A 13,136-nucleotide genomic window follows, 5' to 3' on the forward strand; every position below is an offset into this window, starting at 1 on the left:
GGGAATCCCGGGCCTTCCTGTCTGGGTGTGCACCTAATTCCCTCACCTTGGATCAAAACCACAGCAGCCTGAGGCCCCGCCTTTTACCTGTAGGAAAAGGCAGGGGCCTGAGTCAGAGAAGACCTCCTGCTTTCGAAGCTCAGAGCCAGGTTCTCTACCCTGAGCTTTTCCCAGAGAACTCACTACATACAATCGCCCCCCCTCCACACACAAACACACACACACACACACACACACACACCGACCCCCCCCCCCCCCCCCCAGATTCTATAGCCTCCCAACCCTCATTGTCTCAGGACAAGCCAGGAAGAAAGTCCAGCTGGGAGAGTTGGAGTGCCCAAGAGAGCGCAAAGCACCAGGAGCCATGTGTCCCTAGAGTCTGCCATCCCTGGGGGCCTCTGTTTGCCTGAGCTCAGGCTTCTCTTCTCTCGCCTTCTCTGGGAGCCCTCGCTGGCCTGTGGACAACCTGAGGACACGATGTGGGCGGGATGCACTTTTCCCACGAACACGGCCTGTGTTGGGTACACCTAGAATCCCTCAGCCCTGGAGCACTGGGAGACGCCTGCTGCAGACAGCTGGGCTGGGAAGACCAGGACCCTAGCCCCTCCCAATCCCGACTGACACCCCCTCCTCCTCCCTTCCCGACTTGACCTAAGGACCCAAACTCAGACTCTTCCTTCCCATATATTTGTGTCTTAGGACTAGGACCTGTGTCTTCTCCCATGGATAATATTGCTTTCTATCTTCGGCTCTGTTGCTCTGTTTGGCTTGGGGGCTGGGGGGTTGGGGTTGGATTTGGGTTGGGGGGTTGGATAAGGGGATGGACGTCATTCCACTCGACCGCTGAGCCACGTCCCCAGTCCTGTCCTGTACTTTCTTGACATCCAGGGTCTCCATGTGTTGCTTGGAGCCTTGCCAAGTTGCCGAGGCTGGCTCGGAGCCGGCCGTCCTCCTGGGGCAGCCTCTGCACTTGCTGGGATTATAGGCGGGCCCCAAAGCTCCCACCGGGCCCCGGGCCTCTCTCAAGCTACCTACTTCTTGCTATCCTTTGGAACTGAAGCTTCGCAAGTTCGCAGCCATCCTCAAACCAGAAAACACTAGGAACTTTCAGAAAGTCTCTGAGAAAGGAGGTGTAGTGTGGCTAGCATCCAGGAGCATAGCAGAAAAACTAGGTTCAAAGGGATCTGGCTTTGCTCTCTTTGGTTTCCTCCTACTAGGCCAGTTTTCCAAGGGCGGGAGGAGTTGCACTGGGAGTAGCCCAAAGACAGGGAAGGCGCCCTGAGGTGTTTCAGCTCCCTGTCCTACTGGGTATCCTCCTAGCCTCAAGACACCACCAAACCAACAGCTGGAAATCCCTCTTGATTCCCATGTGTTCTGTCTATGGGGTTTGGACCTGGTTTTCCTGGTCTCCCGGACCTAAGCCCTTGTCAAGATTTAGCAAGAGGGAAGAAAGAGCTCCAAGGCCAGGACCAGAAGCTTCCCGAGATGAGATTGTTTTCATGCCGGACTAGGGATAGTGTTTTTCCCGTCCCTTCGGAGTCACAACTAGTGAGAACCTCCCCATTCTCGCCTTCGCCATGCTTCCCCTTGGACTCCGATGCCCAAGCCAGAAACAGTGTGCTGGCCAGATCCGATCGTCTGGGGTTTGAAGGGAGGGCGACGGTGGCTTTGTTCGAAGAAATGCTTCCATTTGGGAAGATCAGGACGGGAAGAGATCTCACACCCATTTCCATCATTTCACTGCTCTTTCCCATGGCCCTAATTCAGGAAGAACTTTCCAGCACCCAGTGTTGGAGGGACAAGGGTTCAACGTCACTGCTCTGAATACTGCCCAAGGAATGATACGTGAAATACGAGTGAAACCCAACAAGGACCTTGGTAGGCAGGGCACAAGGGTCACTTGTGGGGGAGGTAGGCTCTGTGGTGTTAAAAGATGAAAGAGAGGTTTCATAGGGATGCCTTTCTGAGGGACAGGCTGCCACTTTAATCCACCGTTGGCACAAAGTTGGCTCTTCAATACTCAGTACCAGAGAGAGAAAATGGAGAGACAGTGAGAGAGAGAGAGAGAGAGAGAGAGAGAGAGAATCAGAGAAAGAGAAAGAGAGAGAAAAGAAGAAAAGATACTCTATGTGTGTCTATCTCGACTTGTGCAAATGTTAGAGGTGTGGTTTTTGTGAAAATCACCAGGTTGTGAAATATATTGGCCAGGGGATCCGTGAAAGTGAAGGATCTTCTGTTCAATGATAAGAATTCTTCATGCACCTGTGAAAGCTCAGTGCAGATCCGTTTTAAGTTGATTTGCTGACCAGGTCTATGTCAGTATCGACTTCCTTCGAATTTGTCCTTCTAACTTGCACTGCACTGGCTCTGAGGAATGGAAGCACAGCCTGTGTTCCACAGCTGGTTTCTGTGTGGCTGAAATCTTGCTGTTCCAAGGTAGTCACACCCCAGGTGGGTGCAGTTGAAACCCTCAGGTGAATCCTGAGTACCCCCAGGCAACGGGATGACCTACACCTAGAATCCCAGGGGCTCAGGAGGCTGAGGCAGGAGGATCATGAGTTGCAAAGCTGCCTGAGTGAGGGCAAGGTGACAGGCAAGTCCAGTGAGCCCCTGCCTCTCAGAGGATGCCAAGGACTGGGGATGTGGTTCCGTGGTGGAGTGCCCCTGAGTTCCATTCGTGGTACCCCAGAAAAAGATCATCCTGGTAACCCTAAAAGATGAGCCCCAGCAGAACGGAGTGAGAGCGCTTTATGACTGAAATTTCCCTCATGAGCAAACGTCCACCAAGGTGCAGAGGATGAGAAGAAATCCCGTGGTGAACACCTGTGTGCCCGCGGCCAAAGGGCAGGAATTCTTCAGTTGTTGCCCTACTCGATCCCTATATGGCCCACAAAGTGACAACCCCCCGAAATCCTGTGTCTCTCCCTCACGGGAAGTCCATTTCCTAGGCCTTTGGCTCTGCCTTTCCCACACTTCTCTTCCCCATCCATTTCTTCTGTCCTGCCCTGGGGCAGAGGTGGTCCAGAGAGCTCCCCCTGAGAGGGAAGACCAAGCCCAGAGACTGGCAGTTTCTGGGGGCTTCCGGAAAGTGGAGGGTGTGGGATCTCATCTGCTGAGGGCTTCGCTGGCTTGGTTGGCCCAGGTCGCAGGAGGCCAAGTAGGCTTGGAGAGGCCAATTCTGGAAGCCCCAGTGCAACCCCGTCCCTGAGAGACCAGAGAGGCTCAGGCTCACTCTGGGCAGAATCTCCTTTGTCGGCCACCTATGCCTCCGAGGCTCCTAGCTGACTCCCAGTCTGGCCGACTCCCCCACATCCATCCCCTGTCAAATGCCAACAGAAGCAGAGAGACAAGTTTCTCATCCACCAAACTGTATTGGAGATTGCAAAATCACACAGCGAATCGGGACAAATAGGCACGGGCCGGGCCGGGTGGGATGGGAGGGAACCAAGGAAAGTGGAGGGTTTTATTGAAAAAAAAAAAAAAGAAAAGAAATGGGCACGAGTCATTTGGAACCAAAGTTCATTGGCACTTGGGGCGATCGGGGATCTCCTGTGACGGGGAGTGGCGGTTCCTAGGCCGAGGAGGTCTCCAGGTCCCTGTGGGCAATCCTCCCAGGAGCTTCTCTAAGAAGGAGGAAGACAAGCTGTTTCCTGGTGTGGGTTCATGAGAGAGTTCTGGGACAGGCAGCGGTGTTTCCTCAGCTCTGCTCCAGTGGGTTGTCAGAGGCGAGACCCCGCTTTCTCGGGGGTGGCATGGGGCGGGGGTGAACGTTCCCAGCCCCAGGAGGAAAGGCGTCCGTGAGGCCTTGCTCCCCCAGCTGGAGGGAGGTGACTGCGGACAGCGTCAGGCAGGTTCCCTTTCCAAGCAACACAGCATCCCAAAGTACAAAAGCACAACCCGGAGGGCGGCCTCAAGAAGCCCTGCCCCAGCCCAGCCTCCACCCATTCTCCATCCCTGCATTCCACACAGAGGAGCAGAAGCCCTTCAGGTCTCTGGGGGTTCACGGTGGAGGGGGGAGCAGTGGGGTGTGCCCCTGGCACCTGGCTGGGAGCCAGTTGCAGTGGAGAGCAGTATCCAGAGTGGACAGGGGTGTGGGACGGGGGAATCAATGGAAAGGGGCAGCGAGGGGTGAGTCTGAGCTTTTGGTTGTGTCTCCTCGTGGGCCGGTCCCCGCGTGTCTTGAGGAAGTGGAGGGGGTTGGCTCTGGAGTTTGCCTGCAGTTTTCGGCGGAGGCCTGAGTCCAAGGCCAGGCCAGAAGAGGTGCAGGAGAGCGGGTCAGACGGAGGGCAGGGGTCCGAGGGTGTCCTTGTGGGCGGAATCTTCTCGCAACTTCCAGAGCACTAGGTGCATGCAGGCGCTGGCGTCCTCCCTAGGGCTGTGTCCGCTGGCGCTGGTCTGGATGCTGCGGCTGAGGTAGCGGGCCACGAGGCTGCGCAAGGAGCACTTGTAGGGGAGGCCGCGGGGATGGGGGAAGAGCACAGCCGTGTCCACCACGGAGTGGTGGATGAGCTTCAGGGCTAGCAGGTCGCACTGGAGGCTGTGTCCGATAAGGATGGTGTCGGCGCTGAACAGGCTCAGCAGGGCAGTCTGCACGTGGGGCAGCCTGGTGCGGCAGGAGGCCAGGTGGTCGTGGGTCACCCCCGAAAACCTGGTGTTGTAGTCGACGATCCGGTTGTTGGGCTTGACGAAGGTGTCGTAGACGACCCGCATCTCGGTGTCCACCACCGTGACGCGCGTCAGCTCCAGCCCGTGTGTGGTGTAGCACATCTCGCAGTCCAGGGCGTAGACTCCTGGGTGGGCGTCCTCCCTGAAGGGTTTCTCCACAGTCCTCACGAATCCTTGCAGGTCTTCCTTCCTGCCATCCCGGACGTGTTGCCTGGCCACCTGACAGCCCCTGGAGCCCGCAGGCGCAAAGCAGCAGGTGTAGCGGCTCTCCCAGCCAGCGGCCACGGGTTGGTGTTGGAGCCGTCCCCAGTGATAGCGACACAGGTCGGCGCTGACACAGCGGCCCGAGGAGGACACGGCGTACTGGGAGCCACAGCGGCAGCAGATCCTCACCCCGTGCCTGGGCTTGTCCAGCGCGCCCAAGAGCAAGGCGGCCCCTGGTTTCTGCGGGTGGGGGAAGGGGTAGCCGTGCCCGTGGAGCTGCTCCTGGCTCAGCACGTAGTCCCGGAGGCGGCTGTACAGGGCTGCCCTGTGCAGACCCGGCACCACGCTGGGCACCAGACCCCTCAGCTTCCTGAGCACCTTCAGGGCCAGGCGCACGTAGATCTCCTCGCTGGGGCTGCTGTTGTAAGCCATCTGCTCCTCGCTCCAGGCCATCTGCACCGCCTCCTGGGGCCGCGAGAACTTGTGACACTCCTCCAGGAAAAGGCTGAAGTAGCCTTGGCGCAGGGCCGTGGAAATCCGTCCCTCTGACGCTTTCTTCACAGTGGCTTTCCTGAATTTCCCCAATGATGTCCCACGACCTATTCGCCTGGAGGCCACGGTGGTGAGCTTGGTTTCCGCCCCTGAGAGCAGGCACATCTGTGCCCACTGCTGAGCTGTGGACCATTATCAGACTGGCCGCTGCTGCTCCTACAGGTCCTCTTGGTACTGGTGATGGCTCTGGCGAAGCCTGGGTTGTCTCCCAGGAAGTTCCTCCTCCTCTTTTCCACGGGGTCTAAGAAGATGCCTGGCCAATCTTCGTGCTTCTTGGTGGTTGGCTCGGCAGGCAGCAGCCAGCAGCACTCTTTGCTCTGGGCAGGCCTGGCGCCAGGGCCACACACCTCCTGATTGGGCTGGGGCCAGCCCCGGGGCAGAGCTGGGCCCCTCCTCGGCTGCTCCGCCTTGATGACAAGAAATCCTGGAGCCTTGGCGCAGGTGTGGGCTTCCCTGGGCGCGACACAGGGCCAGGACCCATGCTGGCTGGGCAAAGATGCCTCCCTAGCCGCCCTCTGAGCTTCTGGGCACCCGGCTGAGAAGGAGTCCTGGGCACTAGGCTTCCCCATCATGGTGTCTCCAAGTCCCGCAGCTCCCTCCAGTGGGCTGCTCTCCTCGCCTGGCTCCTAGCAATGAAGGCCTGGCCCTGCCCCTCAGCCCTGATATAGCCCAGGGTGGGCGGGGAATCCCGGGCCTTCCTGTCTGGGTGTGCACCTAATTCCCTCACCTTGGATCAAAACCACAGCAGCCTGAGGCCCCGCCTTTTACCTGTAGGAAAAGGCAGGGCCTGAGTCAGAGAAGACCTCCTGCTTTCGAAGCTCAGAGCCAGGTTCTCTACCCTGAGCTTTTCCCAGAGAACTCACTACATACAATCGCCCCCCCTCCACACACAAACACACACACACACACACACACACACACCGACCCCCCCCCCCCCCCCCCAGATTCTATAGCCTCCCAACCCTCATTGTCTCAGGACAAGCCAGGAAGAAAGTCCAGCTGGGAGAGTTGGAGTGCCCAAGAGAGCGCAAAGCACCAGGAGCCATGTGTCCCTAGAGTCTGCCATCCCTGGGGGCCTCTGTTTGCCTGAGCTCAGGCTTCTCTTCTCTCGCCTTCTCTGGGAGCCCTCGCTGGCCTGTGGACAACCTGAGGACACGATGTGGGCGGGATGCACTTTTCCCACGAACACGGCCTGTGTTGGGTACACCTAGAATCCCTCAGCCCTGGAGCACTGGGAGACGCCTGCTGCAGACAGCTGGGCTGGGAAGACCAGGACCCTAGCCCCTCCCAATCCCGACTGACACCCCCTCCTCCTCCCTTCCCGACTTGACCTAAGGACCCCAAACTCAGACTCTTCCTTCCCATATATTGTGTCTTAGGACTAGGACCTGTGTCTTCTCCCATGGATAATATTGCTTTCTATCTTCGGCTCTGTTGCTCTGTTTGGCTTGGGGGCTGGGGGTTGGATTTGGGTTGGGGGGTTGGATAAGGGGATGGACGTCATTCCCACTCGACCGCTGAGCCACGTCCCCAGTCCTGTCCTGTACTTTCTTGACATCCAGGGTCTCCATGTGTTGCTTGGAGCCTTGCCAAGTTGCCGAGGCTGGCTCGGAGCCGGCCGTCCTCCTGGGGCAGCCTCTGCACTTGCTGGGATTATAGGCGGGGCCCCAAAGCTCCCACCGGGCCCCGGGCCTCTCTCAAGCTACCTACTTCTTGCTATCCTTTGGAACTGAAGCTTCGCAAGTTCGCAGCCATCCTCAAACCAGAAAACACTAGGAACTTTCAGAAAGTCTCTGAGAAAGGAGGTGTAGTGTGGCTAGCATCCAGGAGCATAGCAGAAAAACTAGGTTCAAAGGGATCTGGCTTTGCTCTCTTTGGTTTCCTCCTACTAGGCCAGTTTTCCAAGGGCGGGAGGAGTTGCACTGGGAGTAGCCCAAAGACAGGGAAGGCGCCCTGAGGTGTTTCAGCTCCCTGTCCTACTGGGTATCCTCCTAGCCTCAAGACACCACCAAACCAACAGCTGGAAATCCCTCTTGATTCCCATGTGTTCTGTCTATGGGGTTTGGACCTGGTTTTCCTGGTCTCCCGGACCTAAGCCCTTGTCAAGATTTAGCAAGAGGGAAGAAAGAGCTCCAAGGCCAGGACCAGAAGCTTCCCGAGATGAGATGTTTTCATGCCGGACTAGGGATAGTGTTTTTCCCGTCCCTTCGGAGTCACAACTAGTGAGAACCTCCCCATTCTCGCCTTCGCCATGCTTCCCCTTGGACTCCGATGCCCAAGCCAGAAACAGTGTGCTGGCCAGATCCGATCGTCTGGGGTTTGAAGGGAGGGCGACGGTGGCTTTGTTCGAAGAAATGCTTCCATTTGGGAAGATCAGGACGGGAAGAGATCTCACACCCATTTCCATCATTTCACTGCTCTTTCCCATGGCCCTAATTCAGGAAGAACTTTCCAGCACCCAGTGTTGGAGGGACAAGGGTTCAACGTCACTGCTCTGAATACTGCCCAAGGAATGATACGTGAAATACGAGTGAAACCCAACAAGGAACCTTGGTAGGCAGGGCACAAGGGTCACTTGTGGGGGAGGTAGGCTCTGTGGTGTTAAAAGATGAAAGAGAGGTTTCATAGGGATGCCTTTCTGAGGACAGGCTGCCACTTTAATCCACCGTTGGCACAAAGTTGGCTCTTCAATACTCAGTACCAGAGAGAGAAAATGGAGAGACAGTGAGAGAGAGAGAGAGAGAGAGAGAGAGAGAGAATCAGAGAAAGAGAAAGAGAGAGAAAAGAAGAAAAGATACTCTATGTGTGTCTATCTCGACTTGTGCAAATGTTAGAGGTGTGGTTTTTGTGAAAATCACCAGGTTGTGAAATATATTGGCCAGGGGATCCGTGAAAGTGAAGGATCTTCTGTTCAATGATAAGAATTCTTCATGCACCTGTGAAAGCTCAGTGCAGATCCGTTTTAAGTTGATTTGCTGACCAGGTCTATGTCAGTATCGACTTCCCTTCGAATTTGTCCTTCTAACTTGCACTGCACTGGCTCTGAGGAATGGAAGCACAGCCTGTGTTCCACAGCTGGTTTCTGTGTGGCTGAAATCTTGCTGTTCCAAGGTAGTCACACCCCAGGTGGGTGCAGTTGAAACCCTCAGGTGAATCCTGAGTACCCCCAGGCCAACGGGATGACCTACACCTAGAATCCCAGGGGCTCAGGAGGCTGAGGCAGGAGGATCATGAGTTGCAAAGCTGCCTGAGTGAGGGCAAGGTGACAGGCAAGTCCAGTGAGCCCCTGCCTCTCAGAGGATGCCAAGGACTGGGGATGTGGTTCCGTGGTGGAGTGCCCCTGAGTTCCATTCGTGGTACCCCAGAAAAAGATCATCCTGGTAACCCTAAAAGATGAGCCCCAGCAGAACGGAGTGAGAGCGCTTTATGACTGAAATTTCCCTCATGAGCAAACGTCCACCAAGGTGCAGAGGATGAGAAGAAATCCCGTGGTGAACACCTGTGTGCCCGCGGCCAAAGGGCAGGAATTCTTCAGTTGTTGCCCTACTCGATCCCTATATGGCCCACAAAGTGACAACCCCCCGAAATCCTGTTGTCTCTCCCTCACGGGAAGTCCATTTCCTAGGCCTTTGGCTCTGCCTTTCCCACACTTCTCTTCCCCATCCATTTCTTCTGTCCCTGCCCTGGGGCAGAGGTGGTCCAGAGAGCTCCCCCTGAGAGGGAAGACCAAGCCCAGAGACTGGCAGTTTCTGGGGGCTTCCGGAAAGTGGAGGGTGTGGGATCTCATCTGCTGAGGGCTTCGCTGGCTTGGTTGGCCCAGGTCGCAGGAGGCCAAGTAGGCTTGGAGAGGCCAATTCTGGAAGCCCAGTGCAACCCCGTCCCTGAGAGACCAGAGAGGCTCAGGCTCACTCTGGGCAGAATCTCCTTTGTCGGCCACCTATGCCTCCGAGGCTCCTAGCTGACTCCCAGTCTGGCCGACTCCCCCACATCCATCCCCTGTCAAATGCCAACAGAAGCAGAGAGACAAGTTTCTCATCCACCAAACTGTATTGGAGATTGCAAAATCACACAGCGAATCGGGACAAATAGGCACGGGCCGGGCCGGGTGGGATGGGAGGGAACCAAGGAAAGTGGAGGGGTTTTATTGAAAAAAAAAAAAAAGAAAAGAAAGAAAAGAAATGGGCACGAGTCATTTGGAACCAAAGTTCATTGGCACTTGGGGCGATCGGGGATCTCCTGTGACGGGGAGTGGCGGTTCCTAGGCCGAGGAGGTCTCCAGGTCCCTGTGGGCAATCCTCCCAGGAGCTTCTCTAAGAAGGAGGAAGACAAGCTGTTTCCTGGTGTGGGTTCATGAGAGAGTTCTGGGACAGGCAGCGGTGTTTCCTCAGCTCTGCTCCAGTGGGTTGTCAGAGGCGAGACCCCGCTTTCTCGGGGGTGGCATGGGGCGGGGGTGAACGTTCCCAGCCCCAGGAGGAAAGGCGTCCGTGAGGCCTTGCTCCCCCAGCTGGAGGGAGGTGACTGCGGACAGCGTCAGGCAGGTTCCCTTTCCAAGCAACACAGCATCCCAAAGTACAAAAGCACAACCCGGAGGGCGGCCTCAAGAAGCCCTGCCCCAGCCCAGCCTCCACCCATTCTCCATCCCTGCATTCCACACAGAGGAGCAGAAGCCCTTCAGGTCTCTGGGGGTTCACGGTGGAGGGGGGAGCAGTGGGGTGTGCCCCTGGCACCTGGCTGGGAGCCAGTTGCAGTGGAGAGCAGTATCCAGAGTGGACAGGGGTGTGGGACGGGGGAATCAATGGAAAGGGGCAGCGAGGGGTGAGTCTGAGCTTTTGGTTGTGTCTCCTCGTGGGCCGGTCCCCGCGTGTCTTGAGGAAGTGGAGGGGGTTGGCTCTGGAGTTTGCCTGCAGTTTTCGGCGGAGGCCTGAGTCCAAGGCCAGGCCAGAAGAGGTGCAGGAGAGCGGGTCAGACGGAGGGCAGGGGTCCGAGGGTGTCCTTGTGGGCGGAATCTTCTCGCAACTTCCAGAGCACTAGGTGCATGCAGGCGCTGGCGTCCTCCCTAGGGCTGTGTCCGCTGGCGCTGGTCTGGATGCTGCGGCTGAGGTAGCGGGCCACGAGGCTGCGCAAGGAGCACTTGTAGGGGAGGCCGCGGGGATGGGGGAAGAGCACAGCCGTGTCCACCACGGAGTGGTGGATGAGCTTCAGGGCTAGCAGGTCGCACTGGAGGCTGTGTCCGATAAGGATGGTGTCGGCGCTGAACAGGCTCAGCAGGGCAGTCTGCACGTGGGGCAGCCTGGTGCGGCAGGAGGCCAGGTGGTCGTGGGTCACCCCCGAAAACCTGGTGTTGTAGTCGACGATCCGGTTGTTGGGCTTGACGAAGGTGTCGTAGACGACCCGCATCTCGGTGTCCACCACCGTGACGCGCGTCAGCTCCAGCCCGTGTGTGGTGTAGCACATCTCGCAGTCCAGGGCGTAGACTCCTGGGTGGGCGTCCTCCCTGAAGGGTTTCTCCACAGTCCTCACGAATCCTTGCAGGTCTTCCTTCCTGCCATCCCGGACGTGTTGCCTGGCCACCTGACAGCCCCTGGAGCCCGCAGGCGCAAAGCAGCAGGTGTAGCGGCTCTCCCAGCCAGCGGCCACGGGTTGGTGTTGGAGCCGTCCCCAGTGATAGCGACACAGGTCGGCGCTGACACAGCGGCCCGAGGAGGACACGGCGTACTGGGAGCCACAGCGGCAGCAGATCCTCACCCCGTGCCTGGGCTTGTCCAGCGCGCCCAAGAGCAAGGCGGCCCCTGGTTTCTGCGGGTGGGGGAAGGGGTAGCCGTGCCCGTGGAGCTGCTCCTGGCTCAGCACGTAGTCCCGGAGGCGGCTGTACAGGGCTGCCCTGTGCAGACCCGGCACCACGCTGGGCACCAGACCCCTCAGCTTCCTGAGCACCTTCAGGGCCAGGCGCACGTAGATCTCCTCGCTGGGGCTGCTGTTGTAAGCCATCTGCTCCTCGCTCCAGGCCATCTGCACCGCCTCTTGGGGCCGCGAGAACTTGTGACACTCCTCCAGGAAAAGGCTGAAGTAGCCTTGGCGCAGGGCCGTGGAAATCCGTCCCTCTGACGCTTTCTTCACAGTGGCTTTCCTGAATTTCCCCAATGATGTCCCACGACCTATTCGCCTGGAGGCCACGGTGGTGAGCTTGGTTTCCGCCCCTGAGAGCAGGCACATCTGTGGCCCACTGCTGAGCTGTGGACCATTATCAGACTGGCCGCTGCTGCTCCTACAGGTCCTCTTGGTACTGGTGATGGCTCTGGCGAAGCCTGGGTTGTCTCCCAGGAAGTTCCTCCTCCTCTTTTCCACGGGGTCTAAGAAGATGCCTGGCCAATCTTCGTGCTTCTTGGTGGTTGGCTCGGCAGGCAGCAGCCAGCAGCACTCTTTGCTCTGGGCAGGCCTGGCGCCAGGGCCACACACCTCCTGATTGGGCTGGGGCCAGCCCCGGGGCAGAGCTGGGCCCCTCCTCGGCTGCTCCGCCTTGATGACAAGAAATCCTGGAGCCTTGGCGCAGGTGTGGGCTTCCCTGGGCGCGACACAGGGCCAGGACCCATGCTGGCTGGGCAAAGATGCCTCCCTAGCCGCCCTCTGAGCTTCTGGGCACCCGGCTGAGAAGGAGTCCTGGGCACTAGGCTTCCCCATCATGGTGTCTCCAAGTCCCGCAGCTCCCTCCAGTGGGGCTGCTCTCCTCGCCTGGCTCCTAGCAATGAAGGCCTGGCCCTGCCCCTCAGCCCTGATATAGCCCAGGGTGGGCGGGGAATCCCGGGCCTTCCTGTCTGGGTGTGCACCTAATTCCCTCACCTTGGATCAAAACCACAGCAGCCTGAGGCCCCGCCTTTTACCTGTAGGAAAAGGCAGGGGCCTGAGTCAGAGAAGACCTCCTGCTTTCGAAGCTCAGAGCCAGGTTCTCTACCCTGAGCTTTTCCCAGAGAACTCACTACATACAATCGCCCCCCCTCCACACACAAACACACACACACACACACACACACACACCGACCCCCCCCCCCCCCAGATTCTATAGCCTCCCAACCCTCATTGTCTCAGGACAAGCCAGGAAGAAAGTCCAGCTGGGAGAGTTGGAGTGCCCAAGAGAGCGCAAAGCACCAGGAGCCATGTGTCCCTAGAGTCTGCCATCCCTGGGGGCCTCTGTTTGCCTGAGCTCAGGCTTCTCTTCTCTCGCCTTCTCTGGGAGCCCTCGCTGGCCTGTGGACAACCTGAGGACACGATGTGGGCGGGATGCACTTTTCCCACGAACACGGCCTGTGTTGGGTACACCTAGAATCCCTCAGCCCTGGAGCACTGGGAGACGCCTGCTGCAGACAGCTGGGCTGGGAAGACCAGGACCCTAGCCCCTCCCAATCCCGACTGACACCCCCTCCTCCTCCCTTCCCGACTTGACCTAAGGACCCAAACTCAGACTCTTCCTTCCCATATATTTGTGTCTTAGGACTAGGACCCGTGTCTTCTCCCATGGATAATATTGCTTTCTATCTTCGGCTCTGTTGCTCTGTTTGGCTTGGGGGCTGGGGGGTTGGATTTGGGTTGGGGGGTTGGATAAGGGGGATGGACGTCATTCCCACTCGACCGCTGAGCCACGTCCCCAGTCCTGTCCTGTACTTTCTTGACATCCAGGGTCTCCATGTGTTGCTTGGAGCCTTGCCAAGTTGCCGAGGCTG

General features: G+C 58.0%; 2 protein-coding genes across 2 annotated transcripts; both read right to left on the reverse strand.

Annotated features, from left to right (window-relative positions):
* Window positions 1-4,275: 4,275 nt before the first annotated feature.
* Window positions 4,276-5,993, reverse strand: LOC139705518 (exonuclease GOR-like). Its single transcript, XM_071611753.1, has 2 exons — window positions 5,582-5,993; window positions 4,276-5,510 (listed from the first exon to the last, which is right to left on the reverse strand). The coding sequence occupies exons 1-2, from the start codon at window positions 5,991-5,993 to the stop codon at window positions 4,276-4,278; spliced, it is 1,647 nt and encodes a 548-aa protein (XP_071467854.1).
* A 4,390-nt stretch (window positions 5,994-10,383) lies between these two features.
* LOC139705519 (putative exonuclease GOR) lies at window positions 10,384-12,102 on the reverse strand. The gene has a single exon (XM_071611754.1). The coding sequence runs from the start codon at window positions 12,100-12,102 to the stop codon at window positions 10,384-10,386; it is 1,719 nt and encodes a 572-aa protein (XP_071467855.1).
* Between the last annotated feature and the right edge of the window lie 1,034 nt (window positions 12,103-13,136).

This window comes from Marmota flaviventris, chromosome 4 (genome assembly GCF_047511675.1).
Source record: "Marmota flaviventris isolate mMarFla1 chromosome 4, mMarFla1.hap1, whole genome shotgun sequence".
NCBI lineage: Eukaryota > Metazoa > Chordata > Mammalia > Rodentia > Sciuridae > Marmota > Marmota flaviventris.